This window comes from Lepidochelys kempii, chromosome 3 (assembly GCF_965140265.1).
Source record: "Lepidochelys kempii isolate rLepKem1 chromosome 3, rLepKem1.hap2, whole genome shotgun sequence".
Lineage (NCBI taxonomy): Eukaryota > Metazoa > Chordata > Testudines > Cheloniidae > Lepidochelys > Lepidochelys kempii.
This window is the reverse complement of record NC_133258.1, coordinates 80,546,894-80,574,340: the sequence shown is the minus strand read 5'-3', so window position 1 is coordinate 80,574,340 and position 27,447 is coordinate 80,546,894. Positions and strand designations below refer to the sequence as shown.

At 42.7% G+C, this 27,447-nt stretch overlaps 1 protein-coding gene across 4 annotated transcripts in view; it reads left to right on the top strand.

Moving 5' to 3' along the window:
* Positions 1–27,447, top strand: part of PREP (prolyl endopeptidase) — a 177,242-nt gene that overhangs the window by 46,914 nt on the left and 102,881 nt on the right. For all 4 annotated transcript variants that reach the window (XM_073336887.1, XM_073336888.1, XM_073336890.1 and 1 more), the window contains exon 7: positions 4,047–4,152. In XM_073336887.1, the coding sequence (XP_073192988.1) occupies positions 4,047–4,152 (106 nt within the window). The remainder of the gene's footprint in view (positions 1–4,046; positions 4,153–27,447) is intronic.

Genomic DNA, 27,447 nt, shown 5'->3' with positions numbered 1-27,447 from the left:
AACAGCTGCTGACCACTTCTCCCTGCTCTACCTGCTTTTTATTTTATTTATTTATTTATTTTAATTTATTTTAAACACATTTGGCAGAGAGCTTTTGCAATATCATGGCAGACACAGAATGTAGGTCTCTAATGTGACAAACACCAGTCTTACCCGCTGCACCACACTGTCTGTCTTTCAGAGTGATCCAACCAGTTTGGTTCACCATGTATTGTCTGTAACTACTAAAAACCACACTCCTCTCCCAGAGTCAGTGATAGAATCTAGGATTCCTGGTCACTGATCGTCTGCTGCTGACTAGTTAATAGTTGTGTAACCCACTAGAAAAGTGTGTGTCCAGGAAGAGGCTCCAGTCTCTGCTCTGCATAGTGAATAGCAATTATTCCTGTAACTCTAAAGTCGGAATCGAAAAATCAGGGGGTTCAAACCCTGCTGCTGATCTGAGGGGATGGTGTGGTTGAATGTGAGTCTCTCAGTGAAAAGACCTCTTTAATACAGGTTTTGCACTGAAATTTGTATGATGATATGTAAATTATTGTGTGAATTGCCAAATACACGTTTCAGTAATATGTCACACATTTTGCTTTGGGTAAACCAGGTTGGGGAGGGGTGTATATATGGTGTCCCTCACTAATCTATAGCGGATCTGTCCTCATCTTGGGAACCTGCCTTTTTTGCACAAGGTTTAAAGACTCATGCTTTTAGTTCTGGAGGTCATCAGTTTAATTCCCAATGTTGGCTGAGATGGCAGATGTACACTTGCTGATGCAGGGCATCTGCATGTTTATAGATGAAGAGACATACTTGTATGATGCATCTGAAGAAGTGAGTTTTTTACCCACGAAAGCTTATGCCCAAATAAATCTGTTTAGTCTTTAAGGTGCCACTGGACTCCTCGTTGTTTTTGTGGATACAGACTAACACGGCTACCCCACTGATGCTTGTATACTTGAAGTTTGGCATGGGGTGCCCAGAGGAAGGATCAGCACAATAAGCAGAACTGCTTGTATAATAGAGGCACATGCCTCTTGTTTCTGCTGCAGCTTCTGTCTGTATCCAATTTCCACAAGTCCATGAAAGGCTATGGAGTGTTGTGGGAAGTGAGTCTTGACAGAATCAACTTCACAGAGGTTCTTTCCAGCTGACAAGTTATGTTGCTAATTCTAAACACAGAAGATTGCTCTTGATGGACCTTTTTTGCCCAGTAACTTTTAAACAGGGATAATCTTCTCTCTATCCCATGGTTATGGCCATGTTCAGCCCTTCTTAAAATATCTTTCCTGATTCACTATCTTATTACAATTCAAGTTTCTCCTTCTGAAATCAGCCTCTGTATCAAGTGACTAGAGGTTAACTAATGTAATGCTGATTTTTTTTTTTTTTTTTTTTTTTTTAAAAAAGGCTCCAGAGGCCATCCTGGCAATTACAGGCCAATAAGCCTAACTTCAGTATGTGGCAGATTGTTCTTTGCTATAGTTTTTACCAGAATTATCAGACACATAGATGACCATGATATGTTGGGAAGAGTTAACATGTTTTTTTATAGAAAAATCATGCCGCCTCTAATCTGTTAGAATTCTTTGAGGGGGTCAACAAGCATGTGGATAAGGGTGATCAAGTGATATGATGTACTTGGATTTTCAGAAAGCCTTTGGCACAGTTCCTCATCAAAATCTCTTAAGCAAAGTAGGCTGTCATGGGATAAGAGGGAAGGTCCTCTCATGGATCAGTAACTAGATAAGAGATAAGAAACAAAGGGTAGGAATACAGAGTTTTCACAGTGGAGAGGTAAATAGCAGGGTCCAAGGATCTGTACTGGGACCAGTGTGTTCAACATATTGATAAACAATCTGGAAAAAGTGGTGAACAGTGAGGTGGTAAAGTTTGCAGATGATACAAAATTACTCAAAATCCAAAACAGACTGCAGAGTTATGGAGGGATCTCTCAAAACTGGGTGACTGGGCAACAAAATGGCAGATGAAATTCATTGTTGATAAATGCAAAGTAATGCACATTGGAAAAAATCCCAACTATACATACAAAGTGATTAGGTTCTAAATTAGCTGTTACTACTCAAAAAAGAGATCTTGGAGTCATCATGGATATTTGTCTGAAAACATTTGCTCAATGTGGCATGGCAGTCAAAAAAGCTCACAAAATTAGGAACTATTAGGAAAGAGGTAATAAGACAAAAAATATAATGCCACTATAAAAATCCATGGGATGCCCACATCTTGAATATTGCATGCAGTTCTCGTCACCCCCTCTCAAAAAATGTATGTTATAATTGGAAAAGGTACAGAGAATGGCAACAGAAATGAAAAGGTGTCTGGAACGACTTCCATACTAGGAGAGATTAAAGAGAGCGGGACTGTTTAGCTTAGAAAAGAGACAACTAAGAGGGATATAATAGAGATCTATAAAACCTTGAATAGAGAAGTGGTATTTGCCTCTTCTGATAACACAAGAATCAGGGGTCACCAAATTAAATTAATAGGCAGCAAGTTTAAAACAAACAAAAGGAAGTACTATTTCACACAATGCACAGTCAGCCTGTGGAACTTGTTGCCAGAGGATGTTGTGAAGGCCAAAAGTATAACTTTGTTCAAAAAAGAACAGGGAATGGCTCAGTTGATAATTGCCCTCTTCTGCTTTCTTCTGATGCATCTGGCACTAGCCACTGTCAGAAGACAGGATACTGGGCTGGATGAACCATTGGTCTGACCCAGTATGGCCATTCTTATGTTCTTCTTTATACCTAGCTCTCGTCTTCCTTTCTGCTCTTACCTCCTTAAATTCTTCCTCACCATGCTCTCTTTTCTCAACGCATACTGCTCATGCTGAGGCTCTCCCTGTGACCTTTACTCATGATCACCTCCATGCCTGCTTTTATCCTGCGCACTCTTCCTAGAACTCCCTTGTGGACCATGTCTACCTTGCCTTCTCCCTGTCCTTCCTAAGCCCATTTTAAAAACCTCCTTCTTCAAGGCTCCCCATAGCCTCTTTTGTGTGTATATACATACATACACACACACACGTGTGTACGTACGTACGTGAATGTGTGTGTACGTACTTGTATATCTAATGCTTTCATATATACTAAATATATAAATCCTTTTTCACTTCCATCCAGATGTGAGCATTAGTCTACCAAGCAACAGAAATATCATATTTGTCCTCATTCTTCCCTCTACTGCCTTTCTACCTTTTTTGTTATTCTCGTCTAAAGTTTTCATTTCCTCTCTATGTTGAGTTTCAAGCAAGCTGATGGAGCAGTAATGAGAAAGCACTCATTGACTGTGAGGTGTATATTCTGTGGCTATGTGGAGGGCATCTGCCTCCTGTCCCATCAAATAAGTGCCTTTCAAGAGCACCAAAACTTGTTTGTTTAAAGTGTAAGATTATATATTCAATGAAAGGTGCAGATCTTATACCTAGAAGATATAGTTGCATGCTTTAATATTTAAAGTCTGTTAGAAACTGAACTCAGTATCTGCAGACTTGCCTTTTAATTTTTTTAAGAAGATGAGTAGTCGGTCTCCCATCTTTATTGTGTTGGGAAGCTAACCCTGATGGTGTATTAGCACAGATGACTATGAGAAGATGAAGTGTAGAGAGGAGAGTGTAAATGAGTGAATACTACCAAGGATAGTCATGGCTAGACTTTAACAAAAATAAGCCCAGCATTCTTTGTCTTTTCCATTATGTCTCTGTTGTAGTTCGAATGCTCTATAACCAGTATAAAGCTACTGGATCCTATACTGTCAGTAGAAAATGAGGACACAACAGAAGTATCTATTCTTGTTCAAATAGCACATATTAAACAGCCTTTCTTTTCAGTAAAAAAACAAAAAAATAATCCCATCACATTTTAATGGTGAATTTTATGTGCTCGTCTTACTTCCTAGTAAAGTTTAAAAAAAAAAATTGTGTTCCTTTTTAAATAATTATCTTGAATGTCTTAAATGTACATGTCACTGATTTTCCTATTCAGAAGTATCTCTCAAAATAATGTGTTGTCCTAATTTTCTGTCATTTCTTGCAGGTATCTGATGATGGTCGGTATGTCTTACTATCCATACGAGAAGGATGTGATCCAGTGAACAGGCTGTGGTACTGTGATCTACAAAAGGAATCAAATGGTATAACAGGTAATTTTTTCTTTTTCTTTCATCCTTCCCTTCTTTAGGTTGTTTTTCTATATCCTCTACATAAAAAGATACATAGCTAACATTCAGCTTCTTCTGCTTAACATCAAGGACGGTCATCATGTATACATCCCATTTTTGATTTATATGTCTAAAAGGATGATATGCATGAATGTATGTTTAATGTTTATGATTTGGTTTTACAGACTAACTTTTTTTTCCAGTGTTTAAAGACAATTGGAATATTTCTTCATGCCAGAATTCTGTGGTGCATTTAAACTCAGACTATCATGTTCATTTTCAAAAGTGCCTGACTTGGATATAACTTAGATTTTCTTTGTACATTATCAGTAAAAGAGTGAAATATTTTAATTCTTTAGACCTGTAGGTATAGTCACAAAAAATTTACTTTGTAGTATTGTTTCATCTCCAAAGGTAATTTTAGTAATTGTTATTCCATCAGAACTTCGAATATAGTTATATGCATTACTGTTCTAAGGGATAGTTCTCATACATTATAGCTGGATTAACATAGTTATTGTTTATGTAATAGCAGACTTATTTATCTTACTTTCTAACCACACAAATGAGGTGTAAAAAGGGCACAGTATGTCCCTGTGCTTTTTATGCCCATTGTGTGTGTAGCTGTAAGGTCTAATATCTCCATGTTGGTAGTTTTATTGACCAGTATTTTTGATACTTCCAGAGCATTAGGCTAGAGAAATCTCCTCATAATACGCTCTCTACTCAGAGCATAACAGGCACATCTTTGCTCTGTTGGATTCTTGTTGTGTTGAATTAGAAATTTAATGACAAACTGAATAAAATCTACAACAGCTGCCACATCAAATGTCAGAGAGTAAGGAAAATTGCATTCGTGCATGTAAACAGAGTACTAGGGGGATATTTTGGTGATTGGTACTGTTCAGAAACAACGGTGCATGGGATGGATTTTGATTTTGGTTCCTTAGTTACTGCGATTGTTACCCGGGGTTCTTTCAACCCAAAGCTCTTGGTAACTTTTACTCTGTGAGAGATAGTGTCAGGAAATAAATCGGGGAAGACACGGCCGTCCGACTGATAGATGGCTGGAACAAATAGGACAACACGAGTGCTTTCGCTTAAAGCTAAACTTTACTTAGTCTCAAGCACTTACACACACGTCCACAACAGGTTAGTAAAACACCCCCAACCCTTGATAATTACCAAAGCTGAGTGTGGCTCTCGAGTGGCACAGCGGCAGCCTGTCTGCTAGTGGGGAAAACAAGATGCATCCAGAGGGAAAGTCCAGTTCTGAAGAGTCCCCCTACCTCAAACTTTCCCCCCTTATTTATACATTAGTAATAGAATGACATGTCCCTTAAAGAAAACTTGTTAAGCAAGCAGTTCCAATGGGCAAGCAAGAGGTTCCTTCTGATTATCGATTAACCAGGTGTGGGTTTTTCCAGAGTTTGCAGCCTTGAGGCCCCAATAGACATTCCTGGGGGCACATCCTGCTCTTCTAAGATGCATGTATCAGCAACTTCAACACAATCCGTATCAGGAAGGACAGGGTGTCAAGCTGCCCTTTCTGTGGCACCCAAAACACCCCCTCCCCTTCTGCCTTGGTTAAGCTAAGCCTGCTGACTTGGCTGCTTTTAGCAATAAGCCATAGTGGTTTCAGGCACTTTACTGGTTTTCCAAAGTCTCCCCGTACACGACTACTATGCTATATGATTCCTGGGACATCCCTTAATTGACGCACATGTTGTTCAGCTTAGCTGGTAAACAAAACTGAATCATTTGAACTTTGAGTATTGCTGGAATTTGTTCCACTTTGGATACTTCATGTGCTTGTGCTAAACAATGCTAAGGTAAATGGGGTAGTTAACTCTTAACAGCTCCTTTCCAAGAGGAATACTCACTTAAGATGTGGGCACTCTTTCTGGAAGCAATGCGTTCTAACTGCTGTCAGTGTGCCCTTGTAATACCGTTTTGGACAGCTTAGTAACTGTTTAATGAGCTCTTATAGTTGTGATAACTATAGGATAGCAGGCCCAATGAAAACAAAGTGGAACAGCACAGAAAGGTTCTTTAGAAACATAAAGACAATGTAGAAGACTCTGAAAATGAAAGTGTTGAGTATAGTGGAGACCTATTTTGCTAAATAGAAAACCGTATGGTTTGTCATTTGAGTTCAAGAAGCTGAAGACGGAGGGATTCTGAAACTACATGCAAAACACCTTTCTTTCTCTCCCCCACATCATCCCTCCCACCACAAATGAATCTAACACACAGCTTACAGAGAGTACTGCTGTGGCATCTCAGAAGACCACATGGGCTAATGAAGTCTGTGTTATGTATAGCTAAGGCCACAATTTAGTCACGGAGGTCACAGAAGTAACGGAATCTGTGACTTCTAGTGACGTCAGCCTGCGGTGGTTGGGAGCTGCTGGGTCCCCCACCTCCAGCAGGGGCAGGGAGCTGCGGGGTACCCTGGTGCCTCTGGCAGCCCCTGGAGATCCAAGCTGTTGTGAGCAGCGGGGGAATCCCTGAGCCCCCACCGGCAGAGGACCCCTGAACCCCTGGCTACAGTTGGGAGACACCCTGAGCTCCCAGCGGTGGTGGAGGAACCCCTGAGCTCCGAGGGAATCCCTGAGCCGCAGCCGGCAGGGAACCCCTGGGCCACGGGTGAAGAAACCCCCGAGCTCCCAGTTCGTAGAGGAACCCTGAGCTCCTGGCAGTGGCGGGAGAATCCCCAAGCCCTTGCCCGCAGAGGAACCCTGGGCCACAGGCAGGGGAACCTTGAACTCCCGGTGGGGGAATTCCCGAGGCCCTAGTTGTCGCAGGCGAGGGGGGAATCCCCCAGCCCCTGGAGGGGAACCCCACAGTTTTCTCGGCAGCAGCGGCTGGGTACCCCGCAGCTCCCAGTGGACATGGGAAGCGGGAGCATCCACAGCTTCTGGACCCCACAGGCAGCAAGGGACCCCCAGAGCTGCAGGTGGCAGGGGTACCCCCCAGCTGCTGCAAGCAGCTCCTAGCCCTGCACAGCTACCCCGCTTCAGGTGGTTTGGGGATCAGCAGATCCCCATTTTGTCAGGTATATTTTTAGTAAAAGTCAGGGACAGTACCAGGCTTCCCGTGAAATTTTTTTTTCCAGTGACCTGTCTGTGACTTTTACTAAAAATATCCATGACAAAATCTTAGCCTTATGTATAGCTCAGTGTGAAGTAAAACTTACATATACTGAAGTTTAACCGTTTATAGCCTCTTCCTTAGAGTCAGGTTGAACACATGCTTACATGCTAGCAATAACATATATAATCCTGCTTTGCTTGACTAAGTTACAAGATATAAAAATAACAATTTAAACTCATAAATGAGAACTTCTAGAATAATAAAAGTATCATTTGTTAATGGGGGTCACAGTAATTGTGCATGCTGAGTGTGCCCTATTCTCACTAAACCTGCTTGAACCTGACTACCACAATGTTGCAGGGACTTCCATTCCTTTCATGTTAGTTTCTGGGGAAAGGCAGGATTTGAAAATGCTACTTTTCCTCTGGATTAGTGCTGCAATACTGATATGAAGCAGTAGCAAGCTTTATACCAGCTTTGGGAATACTATTTGAGTCCTAATCATCCCCTTGCTTTTTATTCTGACTGTATCACTTCACTCCTGTAATCACCATGCTGGCGTCTGTTTCTCCTTGTCAAGTCTAAGGTCCTGTCTACGCTGGCAAGTTTCTTCTCAGTATAGCAGCTTTCTGCATTGTAGCTCCCGAGGTGTGCACAGATACTGCGCAGTTGCAGCGCTGTAAAAAAACCCACCCCAACGAGAGGCATACACCTGTCTGCGCCGGGGTACAGCGCCGCAGTGCCAGTGTAGACACCCTGGTCGATTACAGGGTGCAATTGGCCTCCGGGAGGCGTCCCACAATGCCTGTTCTCACCTCTCTGGTCATCGGTTTGAACTCTACTGCCCTGCCTTCAGGTGACCAACCGTCATTCCTGCCCCGTACGTTCCTTTGGAATTTTGAAAGTCCCCTTTCTGTTTGCTTGTTGACATGGGCAGTGGTCTCAGTGCATCTTTCCAGGTGACCATGCCTGCTTCACACACCAGGCGATCCCTCACTTGGAGCAATACCGAGCTGTTGGACCTCATCAGCATTTGGGGAGAGGAGGCTGTCCAGTCCCAGCTGTGCTCCAACTGTAGGAATTATTATACCTATGGACAGATTTCACGATGCATGACAGAAGGGGGCCATGACTGGGACACACTGCAGTGCAGGGTCAAAGTGAAAAAGCTGCGGAACGCCTACCATAAGGTGGGGGAGGCAAACCACTGCTCCGATGCTGCGCCCACAAGCTGTCGGTTCTACAAAGAGCTGGATGCAGTACACGGTAGCAACCCCACCTCCACTGCAAAGGCCACTGTGGATTCTTTGGTGGATCGTGTGCCAGCAGAGGGTGGACGGAGCCAGGAGGAGGAGGAAATCTTGGACGAGGATGTGGAGTGGGAAGGGGACCCGAAGGCAGAGGATGACTAGGAGGTCAGAGATGCATGCAGCCAGGAGCTCTTTTCTACCTGGAGGAGGCTAGCCAGTCACAGCTGTTGGAGCTTGGTGAAGCGCAAACAGGAGAAGAGGCCCCTGGTAAGTGGCTTTGATTTTTGTGAATCACTGAAGTGAGTTGTTGGGGGCAGGAGGGTTGCAGGAAATAGGCTTGTGTTTGTATGATGTGCGGACCACCATATGCCTAGTCTGAGCGGCAGAATAGGCTGTTGATTGACTCCCTCACTTCACGGGAATCTACCTCAGATCTCCATGAAACTCTCATGGAGATACTGGGGAATCTGCTGCTGCAGGTTCTTTTGCAGAGCTGCTTTGTTTCTTGTCCCATTAACGGTAACTTTCCTGCACCACTCTGCCGTCACAGGAGGGGGGGGGGGGGGGACCATTGCTGCACACAGACAAGCCGCATAAGGGCCAGGGTGGAAGCCACAGTCTTGAAGACCCTCCCTTGATTCCCTGCTCACCTCAGCAGCGAGAGATCTTCCGTAATGGACACAGTACCCGCTGCACTCCAAAGGAGAAGGTTGGATATAATCCCTGGACATACACAAATCTGTAACCATCCTGGGACCTCCCCATCCCCCACAGTGCAATCGCCACATGCTTCTCCAAGGACAGGGCAGCTCTCGTTCTCATGCCTTTGCACCGTGGGGCTGGGGCGAGCTCATCACACAGTCCCATGAATGTGGCTTTCCTCATCTGAAACTTCTACAGCCAGTGCTCGTTATCCCAGACGTGCATGACTATGTGGTCCCACCACTCAGTGCTTGTTTCCCAAGCCCAAAAGCTGCGTTCCACTGTGGTCAGCTTCTCCGTGCCTGCAACAAGCAATCTCATGTCGTAGCTACTAAGCGTGGCAAGATCAATGTCACACTCCTCTTGCCTTTGTAGTTTAAGGAATAACTCCACTGCTACTTGTGACGTGTTAGTCCAAGCGAGCAGCATACTGGTCGACAATTGGGGATCCATTCCTGCATACCGAAGAGGCAGGGCATGCAGTACACAAACTGTTGAAAGATGGCGCCAAATGTGGACAGAAGCACAGGAATTGCTGGGATGCGAAGCAATGCATCACGGGGCATTGGGACAGAAGCCGGGGTGCCCCGCGACCCTCCCTCCGCCTTCCCATAAATCTTAGCGGCAGAGGAGGAAGAGATGCTTTATGAGATAGCTGCCTAGAGTGCAGCTCTGAATACCACTGCAAGTGCCACAAGAGTGAACATGCTCTTGCGCAGGCAGCTTACGGTGTGAACACACAACAGCAGTTTCCCTTCAGGGCTCTCTGAGCGGTGCTGTAACTGTTGGCGCTTTAACTCTGCCAGTGTAGACATATCCATAGCTGCTTGTTCTTACTTTGAAGACTCTGCATAGCTTTGCATCTCCCTCCCTTCTTATGCAGCCTTGTCTCTAATTGTATTGCTCCTCCAATCCTTCCACTTCATCAGTGCTGCCAGTCTCAGCACCCCAGTTGTCCTCTTCTGAAAATTGTTCCTGCGCTTTTCCCCATGCTGCCTGTGCCCCGTAGTATGCTCTACCTGAGCTGACCAGGAAGGCTACTACTGCTGCCTTCTCATTGAAATTCCTTTCTAAAACCTCCCTCTGCTGTGATGTGTACACACAATTAAGCAGGTAAAGATTAGCTAGAGAGGGAGTAGCAATTGGTCATTATAGAAGGACAGTCTGCCCCTTTAAAGGGCTAGCATGCCTTGGGCCAGTCAGCTCTGTTCAGTGAGCCTTGCCCTACCCCACTAGGGCAGGATGGGTGTAGGACCAAAGGAGGAAAGCCCGGCAGTTGAAGGCTGACTGGGGAGGAGAACAGATGGGCTGCTCCAACATGTGGCAAGAAGCCAGGCTTAAGCAAGGAACTGGCAGAAGACCACAGCCTGCCAGACGCCTTTGGACGGATGGGAGACCTGACCCAGATGGTGGTTTAACTGGAGCCCAGGAGCTTGTAGTTAGACAGTGGGAGTCCACCTATAAGGAAGAGGGCTGAAGTCTGACTGCAGCAGGACCAAGGACTCTGTTGTTTTGATGTTGTGTTAGACTTGGACTAACAGATTCTGTTAACCCAGAAGGGGTTGAACACTTTAAAGTGCAAACACATGTCTTAACAAAACCTTAATATTGTATATTGTAAGGCATGTTCCTTCATTTACTGAATGTAATGCTTTTCTACTTTGAGTAGTAATAGAAACTATACTTTACATCCCAGCAGGACTGAGCCTATATTTATTAAAGTATCTATATATTAAAAATATACAATATTCAGAGGAGGGGGACTCCCCCGCCAGCTAAGCAGAATCTCCAGCCTGCTTCTTTGAATGTTATCCTGATCCCTGAGTAAGTAATGTACAATGTAGTATGTTAATGTTTTACTGTAACTTTAAGTTAATAAAAAATTTGAAATTAAATATATATATAAACACGCACAACATTTGCTGTCCTCTGAATCAGTGGCTGTTTTAATGAGATAATTTGCATATTTTTATCATCTCAGTCACTTCATGCTTAAGTTCCTTCAGGACTCTTGGATGTATACCATCTGGGTTAGTGACTTATTGCTTTTTAAATTATCCTTGCTGCAGAATCTCCTTCTGGCACCTCAGTCTCTTGAGAGTAGCTCATCTTTATTACCAGGGAAAAAAAACAGGTCAGAGATAAATATCTTCCCCAACATCCTTGGTGGTGAGTGAAGACTGCTGTGGAGGGGAAAAAGAGCTTCTCAGCAACATTCTTACCTTTTTCAATTGCTCCTTTTAACCCATGGTGATCCAGCAAATCCACCAGTAGTTTTGCAAGCTTTGTGCTTTTCATCGATTTAGAAAATCTTAAGTTTCAGAAATGTCTTTAGACTTCATATTCAGAGTGTTAAATCATTCTGTGAGTATTTTTGTAGGGCAGAGAGGTTAGATGGTATTATTTCAAGTGATCTCCATAATCTATAAGGATTTTTCTGCCTGTAACTAAAACTAAATTCTAGAATACACAATGGATGAAATTCTGACCTCATTGGAGTTGATGGCAAAACTTCCACTCACTTCAGTGGGGCCAAAATTTCACTTTTTTTTCTATACCCTTCAAGTTGGAACACTGAATGGCAAGGATCTGAAAAGGAGTATTGGTAGATGTTAGTCTGTAGTGAACATAAGCTTATGCAAATAGCCTTTAAGGTATGAGAGAGAGATGATTCCCAAAGTAATTCATATTAAACAAGTTTATAGATCACTTTGTTTACAACCCTGTATGTACTACTTTGACGTTTTACAATCTACAAACTTAGTTGCAAATATGTTTACATGAACTATTTTAACTCTTTTCTTTGAATATTTGCTTTCTAAATAACTTTTTAGAGTTGAAAATCTAGAAGTTATGCCATGTGGTAAAGAATAATTATTTGAAACTAAAGAAATCAAGTGCTAAAGTGCTTTGAAATTCAGTATGTCAAGCTGTGAGAGAGAATTTGCTGTCTTTGCTTTTATGGCACACTACAGAAATACCAAGAACTGATTCTAATCTATGATTGATCTCTACAAAACCTGTTTTAAATATAATTAATTTAAAGTTACCTTAATTAATTTTTATTCACAGTGGTGTCCAATATGGTGAACATTTATGCTGGCTTTTCCTCCTTTTCCTAGGACAGGAAATACTCACATTCTTGAGCCATGTGTGGCAATTTTGTTTCAGCAGTAGATGTTCCGATAGTCAGGAGATATGATCATCACCAGTGGGTTTGTTTATTTTTTGGTATACTGAGCGCCTTGTCGAGCTAATTGTAGTGCTGTCACTGTTTCTTTGGACTTGATGATAAATGCAGCCTTCACGTCCTGAGTTCTTCACAAATGGTTATGAAGAAATATCATGAAGTTTAGTCAGCATGTTAGAATTTGAGGCTTAAGTGACACTATCATGGATTGTAGTCTGTACAGACACTTTGGTAAAACATGTCATTTGTAAACCCCCATAGTTACAGAAAAATCTTCTCTTCACAAGGTGAAGAAACTTAGCTTTCATTAGGACCTAACTTGAGAAATCTTTCCAAAACGTATGATTCAGAGAAGATAACCCATAGGCATTGATTTTTTTAGGAATACATTGTGTTGATTCATTGTAAGTTGAAATGATTTTGGAAAAGAGTTTCCCGTTACAGATTATTTTGGGGTGCCACAGTGAAGTAAAAAAAATACTAATTTTGTGAATAAAAACAAAAATTCACAGATGCTTTGACTGAGATTCTCAGTTCCTTAAACATCTCTGATTAAAATATTCCTTTGCCCTCTTGTTATTGGCAGCTGAAATAGCCAAAAACCCTGGCGAAAGGTTGGTGCTGCCGTCTGGGTGGAGCAGGCATGGCTGCTTAAGTGGAAGTTGAGGCAGGGGTAAATTCAAGGCATGTCTTTTCTCTGCAGTGCTGTTTTCTTCTAAAGCTGTGAAAAAACTCCGCAAGGGGAAATCCTGCAGAAAATCTGGGGGCTGGGGGTGGAAACAACAAATACAGCCACAAATTCAAATTCAAATGAGTATCTACAGAACATCCGTGTTATTTCAGGTTTGTTTAACTCATTTCTTCATATTTAATGTACTTCAAATATTGTAATCACTTTCTTGTAGTGTTTATAACAAGTCACGTTAGTTTCCTTCAAAGTAGTATCTCAAAAATATGAATGGCTAACTTCTTGCATGCACAATTTTATTACAGTGAGGCATGCTATTTGCAACTCCTTTGTAACTGCTTGCTTACTATATTATCATTCAGTATCTAGTCCAGTGTGATTGACTGTGTAGGTGAAGTATCCAAGGCTATCTTAATTAATAAAACTAGGAATAATATGTAAAAGTAGAGGTCGCACTCATTCTTCATTTCTGTTACGTTAGTGCCTCAGGACCCCCACAAGGGATCTAACTGTAAAGGCATTGTACAAACAGCTCAGTCTTTCTTTCCCCAGAGAGCTCCTAGCCTTAGATCTGCAGGAACCTTAAATAAGCCAAATATGAAATAGCCCAACTTGATTATCATGCACATTGTGTAAAGAGTTGTCACTTTGGATGGGCTATCACCAGCAGGAGAGTGAATTTGTGTGGGGGTGTCAAGGTTCCTCCCCCACTCTGAACTCTAGGGTACAGATGTGGGGACCTGCATGAAAAACCTCCTAAGCTTACTTTTACCAGCTTAGGTCAAAACTTCCCCAAGGTACAAAATATTACCCCCGTTATCCTTAGACTGGCCGCTACCACCACCAAACTAATACTGGTTACTGGGGAAGAGCTGTTTGGACGCGTCCTTCCCCCCAAAACCTTGCACCCCACTTCCTGGACAAGGTTTGGTAAAAAGCCTCACCAATTTGCCTAGGTGACTACAGACCCAGACCCTTGGATCTTAAGAACAATGAACAATCCTCCCAACACTTGCACCCCCCCTTTCCTGGGAAATGTTGGATAAAAAGCCTCACCAATTTGCATAGGTGACCACAAACCCAAACCCTTGGATCTGAGAACAATGAAAAAGCATTCAGTGTTTTACAAGAAGACTTTTAATAAAAAATAGAAGTAAATAGAAATAAAGAAATCCCCCCTGTAAAATCAGGATGGTATATATCTTACAGGGTAATTAGATTCAAAAACATAGAGAACCCCTCTAGGCAAAACCTTAAGTTACAAAAAAGATACACAGACAGAAATAGTTATTCTATTCAGCACAATTCTTTTCTCAGCCATTTAAAGAAATCATAATCTAACACATACCTAGCTAGATTACTTACTAAAAGTTCTAAGACTCCATTCCTGTTCTGTCCCCGGCCAAGACGACTACAGACAGACACAGACCCTTTGTTTCTCTCCCTCCTCCCAGCTTTTGAAAGTATCTTGTCTCCTCATTGGTCATTTTGGTCAGGTGCCAGCGAGGTTACCTTTAGCTTCTTAACCCTTTACAGGTGAGAGGAGCTTTCCCCTGGCCAGGAGGGATTTCCCCTTCCCTTTATATTTATGACGGGGGGGTGGAGGGTGAGAAAACCTGGATTTGTGCTGGAAATGGCCCAACCTGATGATCACTTTAGATAAGCTATTACCAGCAGGACAGTGGGGTGGGAGGAGGTATTGTTTCATATTCTCTGTGTATATATAAAGTCTGCTGCAGTTTCCACGGTATGCATCTGATGAAGTGAGCTGTAGCTCACGAAAGCTCATGCTCAAATAAATTGGTTAGTCTCTAAGGTGCCACAAGTACTCCTTTTCTTTTTTCCAAATATGAATGGCAACTTAGAGAATGTAGCTTCTTGAAAAAAATTCAACTTCCCCAAAAAGTACTCAGTTTTTCTTTTATTCAGTTTATACCTGTGACAGGGTTGGGGGGACCCCATCTAGTGCGGGGCTAGTGTACCCCATCTCCCTTAGGGTGTAGGAGCAGGGTGTAAGTCAGCTGCATCTCCGTAACCAGAGTGAATATGCTTGCCTCTGTTAGCAGGGCAATGAGGTCTAATGGTCAAAGTCAATGTATTAGCCCTGCTCCACCGGGCCACAAGGCCTGGGGACCAAAGTCACTGTGTCCACTCCTCTTAGCAGGGCAGGGTGGCATAGGGGCCAGAGTCAATAGGTTCACCCCTCTTAGCAGGGCAGTAGGGCCACATCTGAAGTCAATTAGAACTGCCTCAGTTTGCAGGGCAGTAAGGGCTAGTGATGAAAGTCAAAGGATTCACCCCCATTCGCAGGGCAGTATGGCCCGGTGGCTCCAGTCAATGGATTCACCCCCATTGGCAGGAAAGGACGGCCAAGTGCCTTCAGTCGGGGTAGGGGGCCACCACACCGAGAAAAGGGGGTAAGGGCAATCTCGGCCCTCCCTCTTCACTGGGCCCCAGCAGTGGCAGGAGCGCATGTCACTGTGTCAGCAGGCTGTCTCAATACTCTGGTTCACCAACCAGGCCACTGTTTGTTTCCCCTGGGCTGCTTCTTATTGTGTTTCTCACCGCTGTGGTCTGAGCATCTCGGCTGTCTCTGGATTCCACAGGCTGTGCTGTCTCTGGCAACTTTGGACACTGCAGGGCCTCTGTAGGTAGCCTGATGTCTGCCTGGGTTGTGGCATCTCTGGTTCCACTGGCCTCTAGCTTCAGCTGATCCTTGGCTGGAGCCTGCCGTATGCGTCCTTCCTCTCCAGCAGTCAGCCCCAACTGACCTGAGCTGCTCCCTTTTATACTGGTGCATTTGGAGTTGAGGGGGCGTGGCTTCCTCAGTCCACAATGTAGGGTTAACCCCTTCCAGTCCAGTATGGAGCAAGTGTGCCCCATCACAATACCATATAAAGCAATTTCTCTTAGCCACTGCACTAGCAAAAATGCCATCAACAGTTCCCTGCAATGAAGAGGAAACAAGCATGAAAATACCTGATTTTTCTTTTCCTGAGCTCTGAAATAATTAATTTTTTGTGGCAGATTGTCTTAAATCAGTATTAACCGAATTGGATCGGTATTAACCAGTATAGAGGACTCTGTATTGCACAGTGTATAGAGTTGCAGGTTTTTATTAGAATTTATTTCCTTCTCTACCTGACTGATTTATTCAAACAATTAAAAGTCCAATAATTATATTCTCTTTGCTGAAGAAGAGCACAATAACCAGCTTTCTCTATATTTAACCTGTATTAAGGATTTTTAATTACGATTTGGTTTTGTCAGTCCCAAAATGTTGCTTTTATTTTATAGGAGGTGAACAATTCAAATTGAAAAACAGCAGATGGTAGGGGGCAGTAAGGGAAGAAAATATGATCTGTTTAGCCTCTTCAATAAATAACGTGATACACTTTCACAATGCGCCTCTTTAATCAATGCTGGTCTTCAGAACTGACAAAACTCCATTTATCAGAGTAATTGGACACTCTTAAACTAATAACTTTCCTGAATGAAATAATAAATTTTGAACAGCTTTTATGTAAGATTCCACAGACAAGCTATGTGATTAATGGTGGTCAAGTTTCATATGTTAAGAATTACAGAGATTTGAGTGACTGTCTTGCCTTGCCTCCCCCCTTTCCCCCAAAATCCATAGGGGCAACTTGTAGCTATGCCCAGTACCTTATGCTATGTCTGCCAATAAAGAGTACAAGGCCCAGTAAATTTAATGCACTTTGGTTCTTTCCGCTATTACTAAATAAAAGGCCCAGCATGGAACTTCCTTCCCAAGGGAGGGGATAATGTGGCATTGAGCTACCTTTGTGCCCTCCCAGTCCTGGGCTGCAGAGGTTCCTGGCGTAATTGAGAGAGTCCTAGGGGCCTGTCTGAGTCACGGCAGCCTTTCTGGGCTGTGGGGCTGCTAGGAATCTCTACAATGTTGTGTGTGTTGCAGTCCTACCCCGGCATATGCTGCACACCTGGTCTTGTGATGGCATCTTTGGGTGTTAGCTTTGCTGCTGTCATCCACAGTGCCTGTACCAGGGGAAATCCTCCCCCAGCTGTAGACTTTTCGGGCCTCTTTAAGCTACTCTGGCTTATTTACCCATTGAAAAGGGTCAGGAACAGAGAGTGAGGAACTTGCCTCAGAAATTTAAGTGAAACTTACCTTGCTATGATAAGTACAGTCACAAAATGGAATCTCCGGAAACAAGGAACATAATGGAAGTGTTAGTATAATAGCAATGGCTATAATATGTCATTTGTACATTAAGGCTGTATTTGCTAAGGAAGGAAAGAGTTATACGCATGAGCAGTTCTCCATCTCTCTCTCAGTATGTACTAGTATACACATGCCTACATTATAGGCACAGCAGGTGGAGTTTGAAAAGCAGTCACTTGGAATAAATGTTGGAATATCACCTCAGCCCGTGTCATACTAGTGTGTGTGGATGCCGGGGGAGGGAAAGCCAGTACAAATCCTTAGTTTGCTTATGGTCTCTAAGTTGATTATCTTATAATGGAATACGGTTTGGGTGCACTTTTTGTTTGCATGGAGAATTGTGATGCTCCATTGTTGTCTTCTTTGGTGCCATGATGGTTTGCCAAAAATTGAGAAATTTAAAATACTGTTTAAAAAATTGAATCAGGTATCATCTGTAGCTGTCATTTCATGAATGTTTTGCTAGCTTTGGTGACTGACAGAAAATGTAATAATTCCAAGTGTCTTTCCTTTGAGTCCGTCCATATTAGAAACACTTATTTAATTGCTGACAGAGAAAATACCACTATTACTAAGTGTTTGATACCACGGCTACAAAATAAAAATGATTAATAAGGAAAAACTTTTTAAAAGGTTGTTCATGATTTCTTTGGAAAGGTGCTTTCTCTTTAAAGAAGAAGAATAATGCTCTTGTGTTTAAAAGACCCTGTTGGACTGGATGGGGGGAGGGAGAGGCCTCAGGAGATCTGGATTTAATTCTCAAGCACTGCTGCAGACTTTCTGTATGAACTTGGGCATATCACTTAATAGCTCTATCTCAGTTCTCCATCTATAATATGGGGATATAATAATCCTCCTCTCTCCTTTGGCTCTTGTCTACTTAGATTGTAAGCCCTTTAGGTAAGGGCTGTCTGCTGTTGTGTGTTTGTACAGTACCTGGCACAATGAGATACTACATTTGATTGGTGTCTGTTGGCACTACTGTATTCTCTGAATTATAATTTGAATTACAGTGGTTGGAAATAAGATGTCACTTTCAATCATAAAGTCAAAACTGAACAGATGTCAGTAATATTCATTTCCAACAACTGACCAGTCACTGGTTTCCACAAAGCTCCTTAATGAGCTATTAAAATGTTTACTGTGATTGTCTGCTCCTGAAAACAGTAGCACTGTAACTTGCACTGCAATTAACAGTGTGTTAGACAAAGGTGTGCTCAGAGCTTAAATTAGTTCTGACCATTCACACAACATAAATTATATCTTGTAGGCCTGGCTGGGCATTAGTAACCTGACATAAATAAGACCTCATTTCTTAGTGGGCATGATTGGGAAAGTAACTGGAAGGTTGAGTTGTAAAAAGGGTCTTAATAAGAAGTGTGTTGAGTCAGGATGTCTGTGCTAGCTAAGATAAGCAAGAACACCTTGTCAATGGACAAGATATACCTGGAATGTAAAGATCAGGTTATACGTGAACAACACATGCTGTTCAGGGTTTGGCTCCTGAAAAGTAACCAAGCCAGTCATGAAGTGTATGATGCAATGTACAGTGAAGCATGCATGTGTGTTAGTGCTAGCTAATTAGTGCTCACTTGGGATGTGCGGTACGCCCTACTCTTGCCCTCTATGCTTGACTCTGATCAACTCAGCATAGCTTTGCTGTATGCCAAATAAAGGAACCTGAGGGACAAGCTTGGAGTCAGACTGAGTTTTTGGGGAACTGGGTGGAAGAGGTCTCAGGAGAACCCCAGCATGTCTGCACTTATGGCGGTATGTCGAGTACGGAGGCTGCACACCCCCTAGCACTGGTGTAAACACTAGTGTAAATCGTAAGGCGCTGCTTAGGTGAAGAAATAGTTGACAGAACCTTAGGGGTATATACCTTATCTACTCTCTGCATATCCAAGCAGTGCCTCCCTCATCTAGACTGCTGTTTTTAGCAGTGTAGTGTCCCGCTATTGGAGCGTTTCCTGACTGCAGTGAAAGACTCCAGCAACAGGGAAAGACTACCAGAGCCTTTCCTCGCTGCCTACCCACATCAGAGCCTTTCACTACCGCATGTAGCTACGCACCACGGTGTGGACGCAGCCTGCTTTTTATTGCAGCTACACCTACTCTACATGCCGCTGCGACCTGTGTAGACAAGGGCATAGTAGTGAAAACCTATCGGAATTTGACAGTCAGGGGAACGTTTGAAGATGTAATTGTCCATGAACCGAAGAGCTCTCTGACTAGGGTTATATGTCCATGTTGTTGACTTAGCCAACAAGTGAGAAGTAGAGTGGATTTATGATGACTGAGCAGTGCCGCCACTATGCTATTTCCACTCGTGTGTGTTCATACTGCAGCTTCACTGCATTCAGTATTGTGAATGGCTGCAGCACTTCAGAAATAGTGGCATTCTTAAATTATACTGTATATGGGGAGTTTAATGACTGTAGGGCTCTGAGACGGTTCTTAAAGGTTACAAGAGAGAAAGGGAAACATCAGAAATAGCTGCTCAGGAACCTTATATGTGCTAGAGGAGACTAAAAGCCTACTGAAGAAAATTTGTGGAGGATGGTGTTTTTTAATTGAATTCAGTGATCTTTGGATAAAGCCCTAAGAGAGCAAAAGCTTGAATGATAAATACTAGATGAGGGCAAAAATGCCGTGTTTAAAAATAGGTGAGATGAGACTATGCATGAAAGTTCTGGGAAGAGAAAATAGATCTCAAAGAAGCAAACTAGTTACAGGACCTTCTTAAATAAGGAACTGTTTCCCACATATCAAGTTGTATAGTACAGGATTACAAAAAGGGAATGGCAGTTAATTTGAAAATTGAGGGAAATCGAAAAAAGGAAATTAGGGATGCAGTTTTATGAAGGACAGAGCCTCTGGTATGGGTGCCAGTAAAGGTGTTTAAAGGAGGACATTTCTGGTAGTGAAACGTTTATCATGCTATCTAGTCACCTTAAAGAACTGAGGGTAAGAGCCATAGTGTTCGAAATTGAGAAAGGTTATTAAGGTAGCACTGATGCACGCCCAGAATACAGGATGTGGGCCCTCGCTTGTCCTTGCCCCCACCTTTGTGACCTCGCACATGGTGTACATGAGATCACGCTACACAGAGGATGCTATTTTGCGTACGGAATGATGCTGGTGGGGGCAGAGTGACGCACTCTGCAAAATGGCATCATCCATATGTGATACTGCCACCCTTGGGGGGCCGCGTGGGGGTGTGGGCTCAGATGGGCTGGGTGAGCAGAGTGCAGGGGATGCCTGGATCCCATTGTGGTTGAGCTGAGCAGCTCCAGGGGAAGGGTTGCAGTGGTCCCGAGCTCTGGAGGGTGGGGGGTGGGAGAGAGTTGCAGGGGATGGGGAAGGGGGTGAGGACTCATGGGGAGGGTAGTGGGGAGTGGATGTGGAGTGTCCCCTGATCAGAATTAATTTCTTTTTACTCTGTTAGAATGTGTTTCTCCTAACTAGATTAGATTCACTGGGGGCACTCTAGCTCCTACGCAACATTTGGACAATCAAAAACCATTGTAAGCCTGGTCTGATCAGCCACTTAATTTGGGTTTATGGAGTGGTCCAAAGTAGCTGGAGCATAGCAGTGAATTTTGCCCCATATGGGGTAGGATTAAACCCCATCCAAGTAGTTTGTGTATCTTAGAGGTAATTAGAAGATGTTACAGACATTAGTGAGGGCTGTTTTTAATCTAAAGTAACGTTTCTGTGGTATAGAAGTAGACATACAGTAAGTGTCTGACTTGTGATGGACTAGGTATCATGATCTTTGAGAAAACCTGAGGAGTTAATGGTTGGTTGGTTGCCATTGGTTGCATTTGATGCCCACACCCATGATTCACGAATGCCAAGCAAGTGCCATTTGTGCTCAAATTGCAAGTTTTTCTATGGGCAAAACTGTGGGTTAAGGTACAAATATTTTGGGCTTGATTCCACATTTCAACACTCCTCTTTTACAGCCGTTAATTTAGTTTCAGTAGAGTTACACCAATTTGGTACTGGAGTAACACAGTCATAGAATTATCGGACTGGAAGAGATCTTAATAGGTCATCTAGTCCAGTCCCATGCACTGAGGCAGGATTAAGTATTATCTAGCCTATACCATCCCTGATGGTGTTTCTCTTAACCTGTCCTTAAAAACCTCCAATGACAGAGATTCCATAAGCTCCGTAGATCATTTGTTCCAGTGCTTAACTGCCCTTACATTAGGAAGTTTTTGCTCATGTCTAACCTAAATCTCCCTATCTGAAATTTGAGTCCATTACTTCTTGTCCTGTCCTCAGTGGTTAAGGAGAACAATTTATCACCCTCTTCTTTATAATGTTTTATGTACTTGAAGATTTGTTTTCTTGGGTTTTTTTTCCCTCCAGACTAGATGAACCCTTTTTTTTTTTTTTTTTTTTTTTTTAAATCTTTCCTTGTAGGTTAAATTTGCTAGACCTCCAATCATTTTTTTGCTCTCCTCTGGACTTTCTCCAAATTGTCCAGATCTTTCCCAAAGTGTAGTGCCCAGAACTGGACACAGTACTCCTGTTGAGGCCTTATCAGTGCTGAGTAGAGTGGAAGAATTATTTCTCATGTCTTGCTTACAATAATCCTGCTAATATATCCCAGAATGATGTTTGCTTTTTTTGCAGCAGTATTACATTGTTGACTCATATTTAGTTAGTGATCCACTATAGCTGCCAGTTCCTTTTTTGCAGTATTCCTCCTAGGCAGTCATTTCCCATTGTGTATTTGTGCAATTGATTGTTCCTTCCTAAGTGTAGTACTTTACATTTGCCCTTATTGATTTCATCCTATTTATTTCAGACCATTTCTCCAGTTTGTCAAATCATTTTGAATTCTAATTCTGTCCTCCAAAGCATTTGCAACCCCTCCCATCTTGGTATCGTCTGCAAACTTTATAAGTGTACTCTCTATGCCATTATCCAAATCATTTATGAAGATATTGAATAGAACTGGACCTAGGACAGATCTGTGCAGGATCCCACTCGATATGTCCTTCCAGCTCGATTGTGAATAATTGATAATTATTCTCTGAGTACGCTTTTCAAACCAATTTTGCATCCGCTTCATAGTAGGTTCATCTAGGCTATATTTCTCTAGTTTGTTTGAGACAATCATGTGAGACAGTATCAAAATCCATATGGTAACTCAAGATCTTGGGTATTTTGACTAACTATGTGTGTTTTAGATGTGCCTTACTACTTCTTAAAGTTGGCATATAAAAGCTGAATTACCTGTGTTTTATGTTAATACAGTATGTGTATTTAGCAGTAATGTGGGAACTCTCATAATTGGTTTTGTGCAGAGTTTCAATTAGATAAAATTTACTGGTAAAATGTTAAGTTTTACCTGACAGCTGCAGCGGTACAGGAGCTAGCAAACAGAGCTCTAAACAGGGGAGTTTGCGTGGGAGTTCTGTTGGAGGAGAAGGTATTTGTGTGTGTGTTTGGTTTTGTATTGGTAGTATCTGTATGTGTAGGGGCTTTGTGCTGGGAGAGAAGCTGAGCCCTGATTAGGGGGCGGGGTTTCACTGACTAGGGGTCCTATAAAGGGAGCAGCCAGTCAGGCAGCGACACAGACAGCTGCAGCGGTACAGGAGCTAGCAAACAGAGCTGTAAACAGGGAAGTTTGAGTGGGAGTTCTGTTGGAGGAGAAGGTATTTGTGTGTGTGTGTGTGTGTGTGTGTGTGTGTGTGTGTGTGTGTTTGGTTTTGTATTGTTTGTATCTGTAAGTGTAGGGGCTTTGTGCTGGGAGAGAAGCTGAGCCCTGATTAGGGGGCGGGGCTTTACTGACTAGGGGTCCTATAAAGGTAGCAGCCAGTCAGGCAGCGGCACAGGAGCTAGCAAAGAGAGCTGTAAACAGGGGAGTTTGAGTGGGAGTTCTGTTGGAGGAGAAGGTATTTGTGTGTGTGTTTGGTTTAGTATTGGTGGTATCTGTATGTTTAGAGGCTTGGAGGGGCTTTGTGCTGGGAGAGAAGCTGAGCCCTGATTAGGGGGCGGAGCTTCACTGACTAGGGGTCCCATAAAGGCAGCAGCCAGTCAGGCATCGGCACAGACAGCTGCAGCGGCACAGGAGCTGGCAAACAGAGCTGTAAACAGGGGAGTTTGAGTGGGAGTTTGAAAGCGGAGTTTGTCTTGTGGTGCTTGTGTGGGGTTTGGTTTTGCTGTGGGTGGTGGTGTTTTGGTGTGGTTTGTGTTTCCCAGATTAACAGGATTTAGGTGGGAAGGCTATGACAGATTCAGAGGTGGCAGTGGGAGTGACCCATGTAGCAGATGACACAATGAAGATGACTGGATGTGGAAGCTGTGGTATGTACATGATCCTGGAGGGGGCACCTGGTAAGAGTTTTGTCTGCATGAAATGCCGTCTGATAGAGCTGATGGAGGAAAAGATCAGAGGTTTGGAGATGCAGGTGGAAAGTCTGGTAGAGTTTAGGAAGGCGTTTGAGCAGATTATGGAGCAAAGACATGAGGTATCTGAAGGGAAAAGCTCAGACTTGCAGATGGAAGCAGGACTAGGGAATTTTGAGGGGAGACTGGGTGAGGAAAGTGGTCAGTGGAAGCATGTGACTAAAAGAACTAGGCAGAGGAAAAGACGGGCTAGTGAAGGAGAAATAGAGCTTCAGAATAGGTTTGCAGAGTTGGAAAATGAAGAAGGGGCTCAGCAGGTAGTCACTGAAGGTGACAGGGCAAGGAAGAAGAGAAGAGCGGTTAGTCCTATAGGAAAAGGGGAAGAGTTAATGGAGATTACACCAAATATGAGCCCCAGGAGGATACAGGATGGGTTAAAAAGGATTACAAGGGAGAATGGGAATGGAAAAAACTTGCAGCCAGAGGGAACAGGGGATAGACTGGAGAATAGCACCGTCACTAGGAAAAGGCAGGTCTATGTGATTGGGGACTCTTTATTGAGAAGAATAGATAGGCCTGTAACCAGAGCTGATCCAGAAAATAGGAGGGTGTGCTGTCTTCCAGGTGCTAAGATACGGGATGTAGACCTGAGGTTAAAAAGGATTCTAAAGGGAGCGGGAAAGAATCCCCTAATTATCCTTCATGTGGGAACAAATGATACGGCTAGATTCTCACTGGAAAGTATTAAGGGAGACTATGTTAGGCTGGGGAGGACGCTTAAGGAAATTGAGGCTCAGGTGATCTTTAGTGGGATTTTGCCTGTTACTAGAGAAGGGCAACAAAGGTGTGACAAGATTATGACTATCAATAGATGGCTTAGGCAGTGGTGCTATAAGGAGGGCTTTGGGATGTATGGCCATTGGGAGGCATTCATGGATAGAGGACAGTTCTCTCGGGATGGACTTCATCTGAGTAGGGAAGGAAATAGACTTCTAGGATGGAGGCTGGCACAACTGATTAAGAGAGCTTTAAACTAGGAATTTGGGGGAGATGGTTGGGAGATGTCCAGGTAATCTCCACGCCAGAATTTAGCATAGAGTGGAAAGAAAATGAAGTAAGAGTGGATACAGCTGTAGGTAGGAGGAAGGGCAGTGTAGATACAAGTCTAATAGGTTATACTGGTAGTAAAATAACCGTGCCTAATAGGGTACAGAATGTGAGTGAGGCCAAACAGCAAAAATTAAGATGTTTGTACACTAATGCAAGGAGCCTAGGTAACAAAATGGAGGAACTAGAGTTACTGGTGCAGGAAGTGAAACCAGATATTATAGGTATAACAGAGACCTGGTGGAATAGTAGTCATGACTGGGCTACAGGTATTGAAGGGTATGTGCTGTTTAGGAAAGACCGAAATAAAGGTAAAGGTGGTGGAGTAGCACTGTATATCAATGATGAGATAGAATGTAAAGAAATAAGAAGCGATGAAATGGATATGACTGAGTCTGTCTGGGCAATAATTAAATTGGGGAAGAAAACTATTAGAGCCTCCCCTAGGATAGTGCTTGGGGTGTGCTATAGACCACCGGGATCTAATTTGGATATGGATAGAGCCCTTTTTAATGTTTTTAATAAAGTAAATACTAATGGAAACTGTGTGATCATGGGAGACTTTAACTTCCCAGATATAGACTGGAGGATGAGTGCTAGTAATAATAATAGGGCTCAGATTTTCCTAGATGCGATAGCTGATGGATTCCTTCAACAAGTAGTTGCTGAACCGACTAGAGGGGATGCCATTTTAGATCTGGTCTTGGCGAGTAATGAGGATCTCATAGAGGAAATGGTTGTAGGGGATAATCTTGGCTCAAGTGATCATGAGCTAATTCAGTTCAAACTGAATGGAAGGATTAACAAAAATAAATCTGCAACTAGGGTTTTTGATTTCAAAAGGGCTGACTTTCAAAAATTAAGGAAATTAGTTAGGGAAGTGGATTGGATTGAAGAATTTATGGGTTTAAAGGTAGAGGAGGCCTGGGATTATTTTAAATTAAAGCTGCAGAAGCTATCGGAAGCCTGCATCCCAAGAAAGGGGAAAAAATTCATAGGCAGGAGTTGTAGACCAAGCTGGATGAGCAAGCATCTTAGAGAGGTAATTAAGAAAAAGCAGAAAGCATATAGGGAGTGGAAGAAGGGAGGGATCAGTAAGGAAAGCTACGTTATTGAGGTCAGAATATGTAGGGATAAAGTGAGACAGGCTAAAAGTCAAGTAGAGTTGGACCTTGCAAAGGGAATTAAAACCAATAGTAAAAGGTTCTATAGTCATATAAATAGGAAAAAAACAAAGAAAGAAGAAGTGGGACCGCTAAAAACTGAGGATGGAGTGGAGGTCAAGGATAATCTAGGCATGGCCCAATATCTAAACAAATACTTTGCCTCAGTCTTTAATAAGACTAAAGAGGATCTTAGGGATAATGGTAGCATGATAAATGGGAATGAGGATATGGAGGTAGACATCACCATATCTGAGGTAGAAGCGAAACTCAAACAGCTTAATGGGGCTAAATCGGGGGGCCCAGATAATCTTCATCCAAGAATATTAAAAGAATTGGCACAAGAAATTGCAAGCCCATTAGCAAGAATTTTTAATGAATCTGTAAATTCAGGGGTTGTACCATATGATTGGAGAATTGCTAACATAGTTCCTATTTTTAAGAAAGGGAAAAAAAGTGATCCAAGTAATTATAGGCCTGTTAGTTTGACATCTGTAGTATGCAAGGTCTTGGAAAAAATTTTGAAGGAGAAGGTAGTTAAGGACATTGAAGTCAATGGTAAATGGGACAAAATACAACATGGTTTTACAAAAGGTAGATCGTGCCAAACCAACCTGATTTCCTTCTTTGAGAGAGTAACAGATTTTTTAGATAAAGGAAACGCAGTGGATCTAATTTATTTAGATTTTAGTAAGGCGTTTGATACTGTGCCACATGGGGAATTATTAGTTAAATTGGATAAGATGGGCATCAATAGGAAAATTGAAAGGTGGATAGGGAATTGGTTAAAGGGGAGACTACAACGGGTCCTACTGAAAGGTGAACTGTCAAGTTGGAGGGAGGTTACCAGTGGAGTTCCTCAAGGATCAGTTTTGGGACCAATCTTATTTAATCTTTTTATTACTGACCTGGGCACAAAAAGTGGGAGTGTGCTAATAAAGTTTGCAGATGATACAAAGCTGGGAGGTATTGCTAATTTAGAGAAGGACAGGGATACCCTACAGGAGGATCTGGATGACCTTGTAAACTGGAGTAATAGGAATAGGATGAAATTTAATAGTGAGAAGTGTAAGGTCATGCATTTAGGGATTAATAACAAGAATTTTAGTTATAAGCTAGGGACGCATCAACTAGAAGTAACGGAGGAGGAAAAGGACCTTGGAGTATTGGTTGATCATAGGTTGACTATGAGCTGCCAATGTGATATGGCTGTGAAAAAAGCTAATGTCGTCTTGGGATGCATCAGGAGAGGTATTTCCAGTAGGGATAAGGAGGTTTTAGTACCGTTATATAAGGCACTGGTGAGACCTCACCTGGAATACTGTGTGCAGTTCTGGTCTCCCATGTTTAAGAAGGATGAATTCAAACTGGAACAGGTACAGAGAAGGGCTACTAGGATGATCCGAGGAATGGAAAACTTGTCTTATGAAAGGAGACTCAGGGAGCTTGGCTTGTTTAGCCTAACTAAAAGAAGGTTGAGGGGAGATATGATTGCTCTCTATAAATAT